Here is a 21211-nt window from a genome sequence, read left to right as displayed (position 1 = left end):
CGACGACATTTGTTAGCCCTTTGATAGCAACAAGGTGATTTTGGCCCAATCGCTGCAAAGCATCATTATTGTTTAAATATGGATATTATTTTGTTGGTGCTTGACTAGCATCTCGAGGTTGCAGAGAGCAAGGGTGTCATCAAATGGGCTTTCAAGTTGTTCATAGATGAGGATTTGCTATTCTAGCTTGACAATGTTCTAGAGTGGGCAGTTCAAGGGGTTGGGTTTAATGTGTTAGAGGGTATTGAAGACCTATGGAAGGCATAGGAGTTTGGAATTATTCCCTTCGCTCAATGGAAAATTGGGGTGGCTAACAAAATGGCTACAGAATAAAGGTCCTCACTACATGAAAGGAATTGAAGTTGGCAAATCAAGTTGTAGAATTGGTGGTTGTGTAGCCACGAGTCCCGAGTAAGTGAAGGTTGAATCGTAGTTCTTGTGTGGTTTTTGGTTCTGTTGAGGTACAGGAGGGGAATGTTGGGGCAGATCAGGATTTTTGGTGGGTTGGTAGGGGGCGGTTTTTGGTCTTCTTTTTGCTATGGGCACTAGTTCCCTGAGTTTTGTATTCCCAGTGTGGGTCTTCTCTGTTCAAATTTGAATTGTGCCCATCTTGTTGAGTTTCAGTCATTATAATCAAAGTTATTTGCCTAATTATCATTTTGTACTGTTGGTGGGTGGTGCTGGATTGGGTAGGTGGTAATCCTTTGGTTTTGGGTGGTGGTATGGTGTCAGTAAGGCAGTTGATGGGTGGGCAATTCACATGATACTTCTGTAATTTGATGCAATGGTGCACTTTTTAATCCTTTTATTATTAGTAAAATTGTATATTATAACCGACCAAAAAAAGACTAGTTTTAAAAATAAAAATTCATAAATTAGATAATTGTGATACCATCATAGAACATTCAAAATATGCATGTGCAATGCATTGAGGAGCTAATACAAAATTTCACTTTTGCCCTAGGATTAATGGTTAAGGTTACTTGCTTAATTATGATCAACAAAATGTAGGACTGACTGCAATCACTTTCTTGGAAAATGTAATTGCACTTGCAAAAAAATTCAACATTGATAGCTTTTCCAAGTGTTTGTAAGAGATTGTCAATTGTGGCATGTTGTAATCTTTAAGTTGTAGAGTTCTTGTTCTTACAATCAAGGTTCAAACCCCATTAACTATTCTTGAGTATTTAAATGGGGATGACCCCTTGTTTGTCACCTTGCCTGTACATAGCTTTGAGGAAAAAGCATTTACCCCTCTTTAAAAATGGATGTCCATAAGAAATGATTTAACTTGCAATATCATGATTCAAACATTAAATTTGCAAATACTAGAGAATTGTTGAATCGCATTGTGGTATTGAGTGCCCTGAAAATCCACACAATTTTACCAAATTAGTTTATGCAGAAAATTTGATCCCAAATTATCTATAAATATTAAAAAGAAATGAGAATATCCTCTTGTCAATCATAAATGATGTTAGTGCATCTCCAATAAACATGAGTATAAAACATCGCTAGCTAATTAACACAAAGGAACTTCAACATGCCTGTTTTCATGATTACTGACATGAATGACAAGTACTTTTATAATATATAATTTGCAAAGACTAAAATACATAATAATGACAGTCAGATTTGTTAGGAAAATTGAATCATGTAAAGAAGATTTGATCATGCATTCAAGATGAATTTCTTCACTAAATTAGCCAAGTATGCCTTGGTCCTTGGCTGCTAGCTAGCTGATAGCCATCATTTTCCAAAACATACACGCATGCTCTCAATTAACATTTAATGTCATTAAAGTGGATAGACCAAAATAAAATTTGCAATGCAGTAAATAATCACATCCAGGAAATCTTCTGTTTCATTTAAACTAATAATTGTAAGAAAAAGGTAGCTGATATTCTCATGTATAAGCTTTGTTAAGATAAAATGCCACTTAAAGGGGGCTTTGTGAGTCATTTCAGACCTTTAGATGACAGCTCCTACTTTTTAGGGCTGGGTTGGGGGCTATTTTTAGGGAATGATTGAAAGTTGGTTCTTTTCCATTTCACTCTCATATTAAGTTTACTTAAGTGAGCTCATATATTAGGAGGAATTACATATTTTGGATGTTATTATTAGTAGAATATTGTTGAGTCATCGTTTTGACTCCAATTACTCATAAGATGTCATGTGGTCAATTCCAATTTGGACACCACCCTTCTAGATTGTAGGTGGATGGTAGGTGGTCGATTCCATCACGACTCTACTTCCTCCAAGTTGAATCACTTGTCTCAATCTTGTCCAAGTATCCTACCATAGCTTGCCTATATAAACAAGCCAGCTCTCTTGCATTTTACATATTAGGAAATATTGATGTTATAATGCCTTTAATATTTACATCAGAGATTGTTCTTGTATTGTTATTCTAACAATTTTATTTCCTCTCGATTAATCTATGTATTTCATTAGATTTTGGTTTTTATTTGTTTTTCACAAATTCTAACATAGTATCAAAGCAATTTTGAAAGAGTACATTATTTTTATTAGAGGTCTTGTAAAATCTTGTATGCTCTTCTCTTGCGTTTTTATACGAACTAGAGAATCAGAAAGGATTTATGAAGACCCAATAATCCCTCTTTTGCATATAGGTGTGTTTTCTTGTTCTATTGATTGCAGCACTCTGGTGAATTCATAGAGCTATTCTGACAATTTCATTACATCCAAAAGGCTTGAGAAAGTCAAAATTGGCTTTCGTTTCATCCAAATCGGAGTCTGTTTGCATCAATTACAAACTCATGCTTATAGTTCAAATTTGGAAGAGGGCATGTGAAATAGAGCATTTTTAGGCCAAATAGACCCTACCATTACGTCCAAAAGACTCGAGAGATGAACTTTCATATATAATACGTCCTATTTTGGTACTCAGGGCTCTCTAAAGTAGGTAAAAAAAACTTATAATATTGACATGCAAAACGAAGCAGCAATGGATGGTTGAAAATCAAATAAAAATTATTTCCCAAAAATTGCAGGCGCCTACATTTGAATCTGCGCCAAAAGAGAGTCGCCCATGCACTAACAACAAACCCATGTGACAAGCCGCCCAAAAGAAACTGCCCACATTAGGTAGCCACCAAGTGGGGCCCACACACATTCACTAGCCGCTAAAGGAGACCACCAGCCATTCATGTTTGTCTTCTACTTAGGCGCTAGTCAATTTAAAGCACTCAAAACCCATTTTCTTATGAATGTGGGTCTAGAAGTCTTTGCACTATGTCGCCGACCTTCTAAGTTAAATTTGACATCCCCATGCCCGTCTCTATGAGTTGTTTTTCTTTGTCATAACGTCCATTAGCCCATCAAGTTGAAGCAATGAGATTTCTAATTTACCCCTCTTCAATTGCATTTTATTTTGGTAGTCTAACTTTGAATGGCCATAACTTCATCATTTGGACTCCAAATTGGATGCAATGTTTTTTTATTTGGGGTAGAATTCTCCAAATAATTCAATGGTGGTGTTAGTTTTGTGTTTTGGATGTAGATGGTAATCCTAAATTGTAGGTTTTTATGGTTGTACCTGTGTAATCCTACATTTTGCAACTTTCAGAGCATCGTATGGGCTCATATGGACAGATTTTGGAGTGCCATTTTTTTTAAGTGCATGATTTTTTGAGAAGAATCCAAATACTCTATTAAAAAATAGTCTTATTTGCACAAAAAATGTACTTTCAGCCTTTGGCAAAAATTGACACTAGTAATAGTTTGGATTCATAGAAATCTTTTGTACTGATTGTATAAGTCTTCATTTCCTTCAGATTGGAAGTTTTAATTGCAAAATCAAGTCCACTTTGATCCATATTTTGCAAAAGTGGCAATTGTTCTTGCACTGAATTATAAAATGTCAAAAAGATTTTAAGATCACTACCTATGAAGTTTGATTCTAAAATATCTGCAATTGAAGAAAGAAAAGATTTAGATACGTTGGCAAAAGATGAATTGCATGGAATCCTTACTACTTATGAAATGCGGGTTGGAAGAAATGAATCAAAGAAGGAAATAGCATTCAAGGCATCTAAAAGGGGTAAAAGAAAAAATAAGATTTCAAGTGAAAGCTCAAGTACTGAATCAGATGAATCAAATGCTCACTTCAAAAGAAAGTTGAAAGAGGGGAATGTAAAGAACAAAGGAAAATTCAAATGTTTCAATTGCGAAAGACCTGGACACTATGCATCAAAATGCCCTCTAAACAGCAGTGGCTCTAGTGATGATGAAGAAGAAAAGTATACAAAGAAAAAGGATAGGATGCATGCTAAGAACCATCATAAGAAAAAGAAGTTTCACAAGTACAATAAAAGCCTATACTCGAAGAAAGAAAGTAGCTCATCAAAAGAGTGCAATGATGAATACCATAGTGATGATACAGAAGACAAGATACTTTTTTTGGCCATGACCAGCGAGAAAGAAGAACAAAATGTTAATAAGTCATGCAGCAAGGATGAAGATGTTGATGTGATATATAGTGAAGAAGAAGAAAATGATGTCATCTACTGAGGATGAAAATGTTGATGTCATGGAAGAGTTACGTTATGCATACAAACAAAATACTGTTGTGAGGTTTTCACACCATCGCCCCAAAAATTTGGGGACCCCCTTTTAATCGCCTTGGCAAATTTTTTCGAAGTTGTCCAAAAAATTTTGATTTGTTTTTTTCGAAAACTTTAAGCCTTGGACACCTTCAAGGCCAATGGGGAGAAGGTTAGATTTATTTTTCATCCGGTGTCAACTTGATTTTCCAGAACAACCAATTTCATCCTTAGGCCAAACAAATTTTTAAGAGCAATACTTGGCAAGGTAGAATTGTGAATTTTGTACTTGGACGATTTGTTTGAAAATTTGGATAATTTTCAAAAATGAAAATTTTTTGTTAAATCTGGTCTTTTGGAAAATCTTCAATTTTTGGTGAAAAGAAATTAATTTTTGTGATGATGAAATCAGATTGCAAAGTCAATTTTAGACTATAGAGGTAATTTTATTTCTGTCAAAAAAATTTTAATGGCATAGCAAAATCGATTTGGATATGAATTGCAAAAAATTGGCTTTAATGGATTAAATTGCCTTGAAAACTTTTTAGCCTCTAATGAAATTGGTAATTTAATATTGAAAAATGGCTTTTGGTTAGCCAAAATCCAATTTTAATGACATATTAATTACTAAATCTTCATTTAATGGAAATATTTAACACCTCCAATGCATTATTAATTTTCTTTTGCAATTTTGGTCCAATTACCAATTTAAAAAGTTAATTTTCATCATGGCAAAATTAATTTTGGTTAAATATTTAATTGTGAACCATAATTTTGCATTAATTATTTGTTTTTCTTTCTCCGAGGGTCCAAGTTGGCCAGCTAGGGAGGGTTTGTGGAGTTGGCTATAAGAGGAAACTCCTTCCTCTTCTTTCCTCACTTCTCATCTTCTCCTCCTTGCTTTTGAGTGATTTTTATTTGAGGACAGATTTCTCCATTTTTGAGCAAATTTCTTCTTGAAGCAGCTCTTTGGTGTTGGGTGATTTTCCTTGCAAGGCAGATTTTTCTCCATTTTTGGCAATTTTGGTCTTGAAGCCAGATTTCTCTTCCATTGGCGATTTTCTTAAGGGCAGATTTGGCCCTTGTCTTGGGAAATTTTTGGTGGAAAGGCAGATTTTTCATGGTGTAGGCAAGTTTTTGCAAATTCTGATTTTTGCAAAGAGCTGCGATTTTTGCCCTAGGTTGGGCAATTTTATTTGGAGGTGAATTACATGGTAAATTTATGATTTGCAAGTGGATTTGACATTCTCAAGGTCTGATCCTAAATCCGAAAAGTCACTGTCCGGCTATTGGTTAAGGTGAATTTTAATCATTTAGAGTTGAAAGGGGTCCTTAAGCTGATATCCTTCTTTCGTTCTAGTCTAAGGATTGCTTCCCTTGGTTCTGCTAGCCTTCTGGTCCACCACTCTACCATCCCGTAATAGGGCGACAAGTTGGAGAATGTTAGTGCAAGTAAGAATCCCAAGCAGACAAACACTAAGAAAGACAACGAGGATATGATGCCCAAAACACCTTTCTTCTCGAAAATAAAGCGAATAACTGACACCAATATTGGTACAGTGGACATAATACAGATGAAGGATAGACTAAAAGAAGGACAATCCCCCTTGGCAAAGAAGATATACAGAAAGCGGTTGCACATCACATCCTAGGCGTCAACACTCCCATTACAACCATGATGAGCGACATCTGAGCAGCACTTGATTTTGAAGACATCAATGAGACAGGACTTAGATCCAGATTGGAGAAGCTAGGAAAGATTGCTATCAAAAATAAGCATTTGAACACCCTGTCCTCCCTCAATGCTTCTGTTGGATTCACAAAAGAGTATGAGAAGGATCATGAAAAGATACTACAAGCAACAAGCAGCGTGGTGAAGTCATCGGAACTCAGGACAAAGCACACGCCTTGTCCTTCTATGGAGGAAGTCAACGAAACGCTAGCTAAGTTCATTGCCTTAGCTAAGAAAATGAAAGAAAAGGGAAGAGTTATATTAGAAGATCATTTGATGTAAGCCCAAGTGGCAATTTCTCTTTCTTCTAGAATAGGACAAGTGTCTATTTCTGATTGGCCACCATTTTGGTGCCTTCTCATTGGTTGCCACTTTTTGCACTTTCTTCATTGGTCCGTTGATGAGGCGGCGTCTTCTCATTGGCCGATGGGGTGGCAACCCTAATTAGGGTTTTTAGGAGCCAATCTGGATTGTTGATTTTGCTTTTGATCTCTACCGTCGGTTGTAATTTTGGCCTCTATATAAGGCCATTTCGCTCTCATTTGTGGGGGAGTTATGTTGGAGAATTGTTGCCAAGATACAATCAAAATTGTTCTCTATTCATTGTTGTGACTTGCATGGTGGATATACATGATCATTTTGGTCTATTGCATGTTTCTTCTCATCTCTCAAATTAAAGTAGGATTTTATTTCATGCTGCTAGAGTAGAAGTAGATGGCTAATTGTATGGTGATGTTGGTAGATGTTTGATAGGGATCAATGTTAGACCACTAGCATCCTAGCAGCTGGTTGGGAAGCCTTGTGTGGTAAACTAGTTCATTTTCCTTTGAATCATTGCATCTATGGAGATGGGGCCACTAGTTAGCCTTCATTGGATTTGATCCCCGTCCATTTGTTAACCTTTGCATTCATAGGAGTAGGAGTAGAATAGCGAGTAGTTGGGTAGTCGAATTTCATTCTGAGAAAGTTAGGAAGGTAGAAGTCATTAGAACCATTATTGCCTCCTCCTCGTGCAATCAACATCATCTAGCACTCACACCAAACCACCATCTCCATCATCCCACCAAAACCCAAGTCATCCTTGAATAAATCGTGTAAGGCCGCCTACGTGATTACCAACAAATCACATCGATAAACTGAGCGAGTATCCACAAGTGTAAGGAACATTGGAGTTATTCTCATATCCCATGAGCAATAACTTTTCAAGAGAGGAATTGTATGTTTGATACTTCGTATCGGATATTCAATTGCTAATATGTTATGTAAGTGATACAAAACTCGCATCAACATTATCTGGCGCTAGGAGGGCTGAATGATTTTCATTCTTGGATCAACTTGGAAATTCAGAGTAGAGATTGACAAGGAATGAGCTTTCAAAGTTAGATTTGAGATGAGAGATCTCTTTTAAAATCGGAAAATCAAAAAATTCAATAAATCAAAAAAATTCAAAAAAGGAAGAAGAAAGGTTTCTCAATGGATAGACGAGTGGACGTTCATCCTATTTGGTCTGATTTGAACAAAAGGTTACCTCCATTGAATTTGTCTCAACTTGCAAGATCAAGGAAATGTAGGATACATGGTACTACAGATCATGGGGAGATGGATTTTTGGTATTTCTCTTAAGAGTGGACTTGGCATTAAGAGGAAAATTTTCTTTTTCACAAATACATGAGCCTGCAGTCTTTGTCAATTCGGAGGAAGATTTTCTTGTTTTCAAAGAAGATATCAATAGGGAATAGGGAACCAAAAAACAAATGTGGAAAATGTTATTGGTGCCATGCACATAGTCTCATATATTCAGAGTCTACTTGCCCATCTTGCCAAGACACCATTGACTTGGTTGAGTTTCAATTGGGTTGGTACGAGGAAATATCAGTAGGGGGTGGTAAGAATTTCTTTCAGCTTTCAAGTTGGACACCAAAGAATGAAGAGGGTGATATATATCAAGATGATGTGGTTGATTCTAATGTTCAAGATAACCAAGTGGATGAACCTTCGCACATTATATCAGGAGGTGGAGAGGTTGACAAGAAAATCGAGGAAACAATTGAATTTATCCAAGAGAGAGAGAAGATGGTAGGCAAAGGTCAACATGTGAGAGCACACAAAGAACTACAGATGGAACTTCGAAAGGTGGACGAAGAGGAAATCTTTGGTGAGCCTTTATGCATAATTCAAGGGGTGACTCTTGAGTATGGGTTGCAAGAAGTCTCAAATATCCTTAAAGAGGAAGATAATCAAGTGGGTGAGTTGAACAAGAAATTACAAGATATCACAAGAGAGTTCAAGTATGAGGAAAATATTGATAAACCAATACAAGGTGCTATCTCCACTAAATTCTTTGGGGGGATGCTTGAAGATCCTTTAGAAGAAATACAAAAGAAGTCATTGCCCAAGGCCTTTCAAGGTGATCAAGTTGTTGCAGGTGGCATGATTCACCATCAACTTCGACCTCTAGAAATTTTGTCTCTTGAAATGGAAGATGATGGGCCACTCACAAAGATGTATGATGGTCCTCTTATCAGTCTTGAAGGTACTATGTTCGGTGAGAGTCTATACAAAGAATGGCAAGATGTTCCTGAAGAGAGTCCAAAGGGAAATTACATGCTAGATGATGCAGCTTCTATTGACGAGGATATGCAAGGATTGTTAAGTGGTGATCAAGTTGCTCCCATGGAAAAGGAAAATAAAGAACAGTTTGGGTTGATGCTACAGTTCGATATTGTGCTCAGGCAACTTGGAGAGGTGTTTGATGGGGAGAATACCAAGGAATCCTTGATTTTTGAGGATACACTTGAGGAGATTCACAAGGATTCATGGTTCATTAGTCACAGGGACAAGCCCCCAAAGGCAATATTTCATGAGCTTGATTCCAAGATTGCTCCTGCCTGGACTACTAATGAGTCTGATGTAGATGTTATTGGGATGGCACACCACCAACTTCGACCTCCTAAGGCCATGGAGAATTTTTAGGTTCCATTTGAATTTGAAGCAAACCAGGTTGTTTCTTTCCCTGCTCTTAAAGATGAAAGGTTTGAAAGTTTTTATTTTGATTATGAAAATTCTGGAGAAACAACTTGTATTTGGATTAATCATGGACCCTATGAGTTGCCTCAATTGTTGATCTTGCATGATAGTTTTCTAGAGTTTGAGTTTGAGGTGACCAAATTTTTTTCAGAGTACAAGGATGAGTTTTCGAAATTCAGAACTATCACCCAAACCTTTCTACTTTTGAACATCCTAAGAAACCATGTTAGATCCAGTGTATATATTCGATCGGTTAGTGTTGTCCCTTTAGAGTTTTGTACATAGTTAGGGTAGGTTTGTCTTGGACCATTTGGTTCAGGAGAGTAGTTTAGTTTCCTTTCAGTTGGGTTAGAGTAGTTTCCTTTCAGTTGGTTAGAGTAGTTTCCCTTTTAGTTGGTTAAGATAGTTTTCTTTCGGATGTCTAGTTTAGGTGTTGTGAGGGAGCTTGAGTTTGATTTGTATTAGGTCATTTGACTTGAGATCTTTTAGCTTCCTTAGTTAGAGAGCGTTTTGGTTTTGGGTCTTTACAACTGCAAAAGGGGGGGTCCATGTTATCACTCATGGGCGAGGTGTGTAGATTTTATATTTTTGGTGACAAAACGGAGTCTGTCTTGTTCATTTATCGAATATATTTGACGAAGTTCAGAGGTTAAAGGATGTGTTTAGTCATTGGTCTATGGTAGGACTTGTACTAAATTTGGGTTAGACTCGACAAAGGTTCTTGAGTTATCTTTGACATGGTTACAACATTCTACTCACACTTATTTGCTCTGAGTTCTTGATGTTTCAAAGTGAAATTGGACTTGGTAAAATCATACACCTGCTTCAGCGCCACTGTGGTCTTCCAAACCCTCTGCAAGCTTCATTGCCTGCAAACCAAACGAAAGATTTTTTAAAAAAAAAGAGAAAATATCATGAGAAAAAAAAGAGAAAAGCAGTATCAAAGTAAAAGTAAAGATGAAATTTGGTTCGAGGGTGTGCAATCATCTCTACCAGTGCTATAAAAATAATCGCTAAAGGTAGAATCATGATTGTGGTGCCAGAGCGACAACTCCGTCAGGGCTATAGACGCCTGACCGGCAACGGGGCTCTATCCAGGTTGCTTTTGAAGTAAGGATATTATAATAAGCTAAGTTTAATCGATCGGAGAGATTATCAAGTTCTTGTCGAGCGGGGAATAAATCATTTACACACACGTGGGTAACTTATGGTTAGGATGCTTAGGATCAACTTGAGAGTTCTTTCCTTTGTTGAGTGCTCGTCCTTAAGTAGATTTCCGGATAGGCCATCCTGAGATTTTTGTTCTAAGTTACTTATTTCTTGGAATGTTCAGAACATTCCTTTGGGTTGATGCTAGATGTTGTGAGGTTTTCACACATCGCAGCAAAAATTTGGGGACCCACTTTTAATCGCCTTGGCAAATTTTTTCAAAGTTGTCCAAAAAATTTTGATTTGTTTTCTTTGAAAACTTTGAGCCTTGGACACCTTCAAGGCCAGTGGGGAGAAGGTTAGATTTATTTTTCACCCGGTGTCAACTTGATTTTTTAGAACAACCAATTTCATCCTTAGGCCGAACAAATTTTGAAGAGCAATACTTGGCAAGGTAGAATTGTGAATTTTGTACTTAGACGATTTGTTTGAAAATTTGAATATAATTGTATAAATTTGGATAATTTTCAAAAATGAAATTTTTTGTTAAGTCTAGTCTTTTGGAAAATCTTCAATTTTTGGTGAAAAGAAATTAATTTTTGTGATGATGAAATCAGATTGCAAAGTCGATTTTAGACTATAGAGGTAATTTTATTTCTATCAAAAAAAAATTAATGGCATAGCAAAATCGATTTGGATATAAATTGCAAAAAATTGGCGTCAATGGATTAAATTGCCTTGAAAACATTTTAGCCTTTAATGAAATTGGTAATTTAATATTGAGAAATGGCTTTTGGTTAGCCAAAATCCAATTTTAATGACGTATTAATTACTAAATCTTCATTTAATGGAAATATTTAACACCTCCAATGCATTATTTATTTTCTTTTGCAATTTTGGTCCAATTGCCAATTTAAAAAGTTAATTTTCATCATGGCAAAATTAATTTTGGTTAAGTATTTAATTGTGAGCCATAATTTTGCATTAATTATTTGTTTTTCTTTCTCCCAGGGTCCAAGTCGGCCAGCTAGGGAGGGTTTGTGGAGTTGGCTATAAGAGGAAACTCCTTCCTCTTCTTTCTTCACTTCTCATCTTCTCCTCCTTGCTTTTGGACAAATTTTTTTTGAGGGCAGATTTCTCCATTTTTGGGCGAATTTCTTCTTTGAGCAGCTCTTTGGTGTTGGGTGATTTTCCTTGCAAGGCAGATTTTTCTCCATTTTTGGCAATTTTGGTCGAGGCCAAATTTCTCTTTCATTGGCAATTTTCTTAAGGGTAGATTTGGCCCTTGTCTTGGGTGATTTTTGGTGGGAAGGCAGATTTTTCATGGTGTTGGCAATTTTTTGCAAATTCTGATTTTTGCAAGGAGCTACGATTTTTGCCCTAGGTTGGGCAATTTTATTTGGAGGTGAATTACATGGTAAATTTATGATTTGCAAGGGGATTTGAAATTTTCAAGGTCTGATCCTAAATCCGAAAAGTCACTGTTTGGCTATTCGTTAAGATGAATTTTAATCATTTAGAATTGAAAGGGGTCCTTAAGCTGACATCCTACTTTCGTTCTAGCCTATGGATTGCTTCCCTTAGTTCTACTAGCCTTCTGGTCCACCACTCTACCATCCAATAATAGGGCGACGATTTGGAGGATGTTAGTGCAAGTAAGAATCCCAAGCGGACAAACACTAAGAAAGACAAAGAGGATATGATGCCCAAAACACGTTTCTTATCGAAAATGAAACGAATATCAACACCAATATCGGTACAATGGACATGATACGGATGAAGGATAGACTAAAGGAAGGACAATCCCCCTTGGCAAATAAGATATACCGAAGGCGGTTGCACATCACATCCTAGGCGTCGACACTCCCATTACAACCATGATGAGCGACATCAGAGCAGCTCTTGATTTTGAAGACATCAAAGAAGAGGATATCAATGAGACAGGACTTGGATCGAGATTGGAGAAGCTAGGAAAGATTGTTATCAAAAAGAAACATCTGAAAACCCTTTCCTCCCTCAATGTTTTTATTGGATTCGCAAAAGAGTATGAGAAGGATCATGAAAAGATACTACAAGCAACAAGCAGCGTGGTGAATTCAACAGAACTCAGGACGAAGCACACACCTTGTCCTTCTATGGAGGAAGTCAACGAAAGGCTAGCTAAGTTCATTGCCTTAGCTAAGAAAATGAAAGAAAAAGGAAGAGTTATATTAGAAGATCATTTGATGTAAGCCCAAGTGGCAATTTCTCTTTCTTCTAGAATAAGACAAGTGTCTATTTCTGATTGGCCACCATTTTGGTGCCTTCTCATTGGTTGCCACTTTTTGCACTTTTTTCATTGGTCCGTTGATGAGGTGGCGTCTTCTCATTGGCCGATGGGGTGGCAACCCTAATTAGGGTTTTTAGAAGCCAATATGGATTGTTGATTTTGCTTTTGATCTCTACCATCGGTTGTAATTTTGGCCTCTATATAAGGCCATTTCGCTCTCATTTGTGGGGGAGTTATGTTGGAGAATTGTTGCCAAAATACAATCAAAATTGTTCTCTATTCATTGTTGTGACTTGCATGGTGGATATACATGATCATTTTGGTCTATTGCATGTTTCTTCTCATCTCTCAAATTAAAGTAGGATTTTATTTCATGTTGCTAGAGTAGAAGTAGATGGCTAATTGTATGGTGATGTCTGTAGATGTTTGATAGGGATCAATACTAGACCACTAGCATCCTAGCAGTTGGTTGGGAAGCCTTGTGTGGTAAACTAGTTCATTTTCCTTTGAATCATTGCATCTATGGAGGTGGGGCTGCCGGTTAGCCTTCATTGGATTCGAACCCCGTCCATTTGCTAACCTTTCCATTCATAGGAGTAGGAGTAGAATAGTGAGTAGTTGAAGGAGTAGGAGTAGAATAGCGAGTAGTTGGGAAGTCGAATTTCATTTTGAGAAAGTTAGGAAGGTAGAAGTCATTAGAACCATTATTGCCTCCTTGCGCAATCAACATCATCTAGCACTCACACCAAACCACCATCTCCATCATCCCACCAAAACCCAAGTCATCCCTGAACGAATAGCGTAAGGCCACCTACATGATTACTAGCAAATCACATCGATAAACTGAGCGAGTATCCACAAGTGTAAGGAACATTTGAGTTATTCTCATATCCCATGAGCAATAACTTTTCAAGAGAGGAATTGTATGTTTGATACTTCGTATCGGATATTCAATTACTAATATGTTATGTAAGTGATACAAAACTCGCATCAACAAATACAAACTTGAAAGAAAAAGATACTTAGTACAAAATGCAGGTTAAAGAATTAAAGACTCAACTGGAAGAATCCAAACAAGTTGAGAATGATGAAGAGGAGTGTACCAAATTGAGACAAAAAATTGAAATGCTGAAGAAAGATCTAGAGGAAAGCAATATCAAATTAAGTAAGAGTCTCAAATTTGAAAAGAGCTCTGAAATTCTATCCAACATAATTGATAGTCAAAGACCATCCACCAGCAAGAATGGAGTAGGTCTTGAAGGAGAAGTAAGCAATCAAAATCATACATTCAAAGGTTTTGTGAAGCAAGGATGTAATACAGAAGATCCATTCACTAAATTTAAAGGAATTGAAATTAAAAAGAATTACAAAAAGCAAGGATATAAACCTAGCTTTTATGGATATTGCTATTCATGCAGCTATTTTGGTCACATGGCAAGAGAGTGCAGAACAAATATAAGAAATTCCCATGAATGGAGAAGCTGGAATCACACTCCATATTTGAACTATAACATTTTATGTGATAAGTGCAATAACTATGGGCATATAGAAAAACATTGTAGACTTGATGTTGAAACTGAAAGAGATGTCAAGAATCAGGATACCAGAGGTGATCATAAAGTAAAAACTACAAAAGTTTGGAAAAGAAAGATGACAAAAGGAGGAGAAACAAGTGCAAGTGCAACTTGCAGTACATACACCTCTTAGTCATGAGAAGATGCATAGACTCAAGGGGAGATATAAATGAAAGTATTCATTAACCCTTGGAGAGGAGTGAAATGTTTCAAGATAAGTTAATGTTTTGAAGACATTCAGAAGATGAAAAGCAGATTGCTTTGATGTCAAAGTTTGCTAGAGGAATGTTTCAAGAGGCAAATGGGAATATACAGGAGCATTGAAGAAATCTTCTTAGGCGGAGTAGTGGAGAACATTCAAAGGAGGAGCTATATATCTGTATGTATTTAATGATGAAACATGCATTCAGATCGACATCCCTTTGCCATTGATGTCAAAGGGGGAGAGATATTGAAAAGAGGAGAGCCGAAAGAGATTTGAAGTTGCCATCAATGACAAAGGGGGAGATTGATGGAAGTATTGTCATTGATGTCAAAAATGGACAAGACACATAACTTCATCAATGTCAAAGGAAATGGAAGATACATATAAATAATGACAGTTGGCAACTAAACTAAAAGAATGAACAAACATCAGTAGTAATATTTGCTGGCAGATATGAAGTAATCATGAATCTGAAAGAAGTGATATTGCAGATTTATTACAATGCTTATCAGACATGTCACCATTTGAATGATTAAGACCAGACCTGGTGAACCAAGCATGACGAGTGCTACATTGATTAAGACATGAGGTTTCAGACATATACATATATAAAAGATGTGAAAGCATCCGGAACAGCTTGATATGAAAAGCGGTGGCAAGAGATAAGCTTCACTGTATTCAATATAGAAACATTGAAAGTAAAACTTGGCATGATATATTCAGAAGCAATATACTTAGCATAATAGAGGCACGATAATATGAATGAAACCAAACAGCAGATCATGGAGATCTAAGGCAATTACACATGTTGTGAATAAAGTTATCAACTAACGGTAATGCATGAAGCCCGATATATTTTGGAGAAGGCCCTAAGAAATGAGTTTTTCATATATTTGAGTAAAAGATCAGACGGAAGTGCTAAAGAATAATGCCCAGCAGTGAACCTATGCTAAGAAATGATTACACATTGATAATAATGGACATCTTCAGACAATTGCAGATATACATGAGCAATAATAATAATTTAATCTGAAAATGCGATGATAGTAATTTATTCAATAGCAAAAGAATTTATCAAGACAAAAAATATCATTTGCGATTGGTCTTTGAAAAACTGTGATAAAGGAACGGAGCGAGAATGATGATTATAATCAGCGATCACATATACGAGCAAAGTATTATATGATGATTATAGAGGCACCGTGGAAATTTAATGAGCAGGTCAGCGATAACAAAGATCTGAGTCAGCATATAAGGAAGATGGCGATTATTTCAGGACGCATGGAATAAACGAGTGTCAGATTTAAATATCCATGATGGAAGCAAAGGTCTCAGTTTCAAATAAAAAGGAGACACATTTAAGTGTGCCGCTGAGTATGTGGTGGGCGAATACATGAAAACCTTCGATTTATAAATGGAAAAAAATGATCCCCACTGGGTACACTGAGTTGATTAAAGAAGTCTATGCAAAGAAGATTATAAACCGGCATTTACCAATTGTGTTTTAGTTTTGAATAGGTGTCATTTATAGTAAAAGAGATACAACTCTTAATGTTGAATAGTCATATCTGTTATCAAATCAAATATAAATAAGGTGTAACATGGAGAAATAAGAGCGTGTAGAAAAGTGAAAAAGAGAAGATTATTTATAAAGAAAAAAGACTGAATGTGAGCAGATGTAAGAAGGATAAATGAAAGAGTGAAAATAAAGAAATCTGATATATATGTTGGATAGATAAGATAAAAAGAAGTATAATATCATGTAGACTGGGGATATATATATAAGACATTTTTATGAGGCATATGTGCAGATATAGAAGAAACAGATGCAAATTATAGAAATGATATGCAGACTTGAAGTAGAGATTTGATTGTCCATCATTAGTTGAAGTAAGCCAGATTGCTAGGGTGGAAAAGAAATTTGTATTAAGTGGGTTGGTGCTCACGAAGACAGCAAAGGGGGTTGGAGCTTCCTGTAGATCGAAGCTTGCAAAGTGTGGGAATTGGAGCTTCTAGTGAGTCGGTGCTCATAAGCTTAGAGGTTGTAGACTCTAGTAGGTTGGAGCCTACAAATCATTGTAAAAGATCAAAATTTATATAAAAGCATTTATTGTCATGGTTTTGTCCCACATTGGATTTCCACGTAAATCATTGTGTTAATGTGTTCATAATTGTTCATTTTAGAATTTGAAGTTATTGCTTGGATAAAAGTTTTAAATTGGTGAATTTCTTAATATACTAATTCACCCCCCCCCCCGCCCCCCCCCCACTCAGTATATTCTGTGCACTTCACCATCTTCCTCCAGTCATCATTCAAAGAATGATTCTCCTCCAAATTCTCCAAATGCTCCAAATATTGGGCCTCATTGGGCTCGACAAACACTAGAATTAGTAGGCGATTGGGTTGGTGATCCTTCAGATGAGAGAAGAACAAGGTCTCAGTTCGAGCAAGCTCCACATCTCTTTATTGCTACAACTTCTGATCCACAAACATTTCAAGAAGTTTATGGTGTTCTCGAGTGGGATACTACTATGCATGAAGAGTTCAATTCCTTAGAGAGGAATCATACTTGAGATTTAGTCCCTCTTCCTAAGGGAAGAAAACTTGTTCGATGCAAGTGGATCTATCGAACAAAATTTGCAGCAGACGGGTCAGTTGATAAGTATAAGGCTCACCTAGTCGCTAAGAGATTTTTCCAAGTTCCTAGAATGGACTTCTCTGAGACCTTTGCACCCATTGCAAAGATGAATTCTATTTGACTTGTCCTTGTCATTGCTGCATCCCATCATCGGGAAGTTCATCAGATGGATGTGAAGAGTGTCTTTCTTCATGGTGACCTTTAGAAGGAAATCCATATGGAGCAGCCACAAGGGTTCGTCTAGGATCCTACACTTGTCTATCACCTTAAAAAGTCCCTCTATGGCCTTATACAAGCTCCTCGAGCTTGGTATACTAAGATGGACTGCTTCCTTCTATCAGTTGGGTTCGCTCAGTGTCATTCTGATTCGAACATCTACATCTTGCAGCAAGATGATACTCACTTTTCTTGTCCTCTATGTTGATGACTTGTTGATCACAGGGAGTCACTCATCTCATATCACAACAGTCAAAACTGCCCTCCATGATTAGTTCCTAATGTCTAACTTAGGCCTTCCTCACTACTTCTTAGGGATTGAGATCACTCAATCACCTTCCGATATATTCATTGGCTAGCCTAAGTATGCTCTTGATATGCTCTCCAGAGTTCACATGGCCAACTTCAAATTTGCACTAACTCCATTTTTGTCAAGGGTCAAACTTGAGGCTTCTTGTTCTTCACCCTTGGTCAATGCTACCTTGTATCATCAGTTGGTTAGTAGCCTCATATGCTTGACTCACACAAGGCCTGATATTTCATATGTTGTGGGCATGGTCTCTAGGTTTATGCAAGAAACACATGAACTACATTGGAAAGCAGCTAAGAGGATTCTTCATTACATCCGGGGTACTCACAGTTATGGGATTCATTATGTAACGAGTGTGAATATTGACTCGGTGGACTATACATATCCAAATTGCGCAGGTGATTCTCAGGATCGTAAGTCTACTTCTAAGTATTGCTTCTCTCTTCATTCTGGTCCAGTTTCTTGGTTGAGCAAGAAGCAGTTTGCTATTGCTCTTCATCCACTAAGGCTGAGTATCAAGGAGCAATTAATGCAACCACCAAGGCTATTTGGCTTCAACACATCCTTACTGAGTTTGGCATTCCTTTCCAAAAGCCAACAGTCATCTTCTGTGATATTCAGATTTCTTGTAATCCAGTCCCTCATCAACGAACCAAGTACGATTCACATGCACTATATCCGGGAGTTGATTCATAAGAAGGTCCTTCACCTTCAGTATTGCCAAACACCCGATCAAACTACAGACATCTTCACCAAACCCTTCACTAAGAACAAGTTCACTCACTTGTGTGCTTTTCTTGGGGTGTCTTCTTCTAGAGTTTTTTAGCTTCATTTCTACTCTCTTTTGGAGAGGAGTTTTGTCCCACAAGGTTTTCTCATTTTCTCCGGTTATGAGAGGATTTTTTTAGTTATACATGGGTACCTAACATGGCTTTGATGCCAAGACCCATTAGCCATATATTGCATTATAGTACTCCCTAGAGTTTCACTTAAGGGGGGGTGTTCAATAAATAGTTCTTTTCGATTTCACTATTATATTAAGTTTACTTAGGGGAGCTCGTAAATTAGGATGAAATATATATTTTGAATATTATTATTAAGATATTGTTGAGTCGTCCTTTAGACTCCAACTACTCCTAAGATGTCACCTATGGTTGATTCCAATTTGGACACCACCCTTCTAGATTATAGATGGATGGTAGGTGGTCGATTCCATCAGGACTCTACTTCCTCCAAGTTGAATCACTTGTCTCAATCTTGTCCAAGTATCCTACCAGAACTTGCCTATATAAATAGGCTAGCTCTCTTGTATTTTATATATTAAGAAATATTGATGCTATTACGTCTTTGAGAATTATATCAGAGATTGTTCTTGTATTGTTATTCTGACAAATTTATTTCCTCTTGATTAATCTATGCCTTCCATTAGATTCTGGTTTTTATTTGTTTTTCACAAATTCTAACAGATCCTGGGGTGTCTATGGACCATTCTTGATGATTTGAGACCATCCCCTAAATTTTTGAAAGGGTCCTATTCTTAAGAAATGTCAATTGATTGGTTGACCACCTAGAGGACTATGGAGCAGAGCAAGCTCACTTTGAGCAGTTTTAGTTGATTGGAGACAACCTCTTACTTTTTATGGAGGATTCCTAATTTTTATGAGAAACTACTAGTTGGCCTGCAGGACTCAAGCATCACGAGTGATCACGAGGGTTCAGTCAAATTCCAGATCTAAGTCCAAATGAGCATTTCATGAATAAATTAAAAATATTTGGGTTAAATAAATAATTATAAAGTAAGTATTATAATCACTTTATATTTTAGTAAATTATAATAAGGTCATGGGCCTATTTCCCTAGGAATGATGACTATATATTGTTTTAAATAAGGGGCCAATGCTAATAATGAATAAATATGCCTTTGAAGTTAAAGCTATAGAGAGAGCATATATTTTATTAAATTCAATAAAAAATGAAGAGGAAACCCTGAAGCCATTCAAACTTCATTGTGATGTCCCCAATTTCATAATAGGTTTTAATAGAAAAAAAAAGAATTAAATAATAATATTAGATTAATATGAATAGATAAATATATGATATAATATCATCTAATATATATTTTTTGATATATTTAAATATAATTTATATATAATGATAATATATTAGTATTTACTAATATAATGATAATATACATACTAATATAACAATCTTATGAGATATATAATAATGATGACAAATAAAGATATTGATTATAAATAATATCAATTATCTATATGGGTTATATTATGCAATGAACATACTCAAGGATAATATTATTATATAATTGTAATACAAATATAGAAATTTAAAATAAATAATAATATTATGTAATATAGACATCATAGTTACGGGACTCGGACTCACCTCTGACTCGGAAAATCAAAATCCGACTCAGACTCGGACACAGCGACCGGACTCAGCCAAGACTCGGCAAGGACTCGAAAAACCAAAAAACCCATGAGATTTGTTTACCGTATGGGGTAAATAGATTAATGCGTACAGACAATAAACAAGAACATGTAACAGCAATACTCCTTCTATTATTCACATATATGCCGAAGAGATTACATAGTGCTTCCAATGATGATTACAATGATCTCGGAGGGTGTATATACTTTTCGAAGAACCTTCCCGAAGGGGCCGTCAGCTACATAATATTTACCGACATCATTCATCCCCCCAAAAAAGAAAAGTCATCTCTGGACGACAACACAACAAAACTCAAAAACAATTAATTACATTAATGCGTAGATACTAGACCGAAGGATGTGTCTCTGACTGTGTAGACCGGCTTCGTCATAGCTGATACACTTGTTCCGTCCGGACCTTTAGATCAGCTCTGATTTGTGAATTCTCCTCCACTACCTCCTTCAACATCATCGTGACCTCATGGCATTCAGCTTTTTTCTGATCATGTGCTTTCTTTGTTGATTCCTCTTCCTGTAGCACTGCTGCAAGTTGCTATTCTGCCTCTTGCTTCCCTCGTACAATTTCCTCGAGTTGTGCCAATAATGTTGTCCGCTCCATTACCCATGCAATTTTCTAGATGGCAAGTCGGTCGGCCACCTCCTCCCGAGCCTTCTCTGCAACCTCCCAAGCTTCTTGCCCAGCCTCTGTTCGTCGTCTCTCTATGAGAACCAACTCAGCCAAGAACTTGCTTCTCTCAGTGATGTCACTAAGGCATGAATGGATATCCTTATCCTTTTCCTCCACTACTGGCATGGGACCCTGCGTCTGTACCCTTTCTTTTGCTCTTTCTGGTGCTGCTGCACTCTGATCCCCTACCTCTAGTGATGCAGGGACCTCAACAACCTCGTTGTTCGACCAAATTGCCTCCAACTGTAGGTCCTCTCTCATGGGAGACTGGATGGAAGGACCTCTGGCAATAGAGGGAAGTAGTTGTCATCTCAGATATTCACTCGCCCGACTCGCTAAGCTAATTTGTACGACTGCTAGCGTCTGGGGTTCTTCTTCCAGCAAGCTCAA

At 36.9% G+C, this 21211-nt stretch overlaps 1 protein-coding gene across 1 annotated transcript in view; it reads right to left on the bottom strand.

Moving 5' to 3' along the window:
* Positions 1–937: 937 nt before the first annotated feature.
* The window catches only part of LOC149531888 (3'-5' exonuclease domain-containing protein), a 174729-nt gene continuing 154455 nt past the window's right edge, over positions 938–21211 (bottom strand). The window contains exon 8 of the mRNA XM_089809433.1: positions 938–1366. Coding sequence (XP_089665559.1) covers positions 1307–1366 — 60 coding nt within the window. The 3' untranslated portion in view covers positions 938–1306. The remainder of the gene's footprint in view (positions 1367–21211) is intronic.

Source organism: Cupressus sempervirens, chromosome 11 (assembly GCF_028749045.1).
Source record: "Cupressus sempervirens isolate cs-2001-9-10 chromosome 11, ASM2874904v1, whole genome shotgun sequence".
Classification (NCBI taxonomy): domain Eukaryota; kingdom Viridiplantae; phylum Streptophyta; class Pinopsida; order Cupressales; family Cupressaceae; genus Cupressus; species Cupressus sempervirens.
This window is presented reverse-complemented; position numbering and strand designations above follow the sequence as displayed.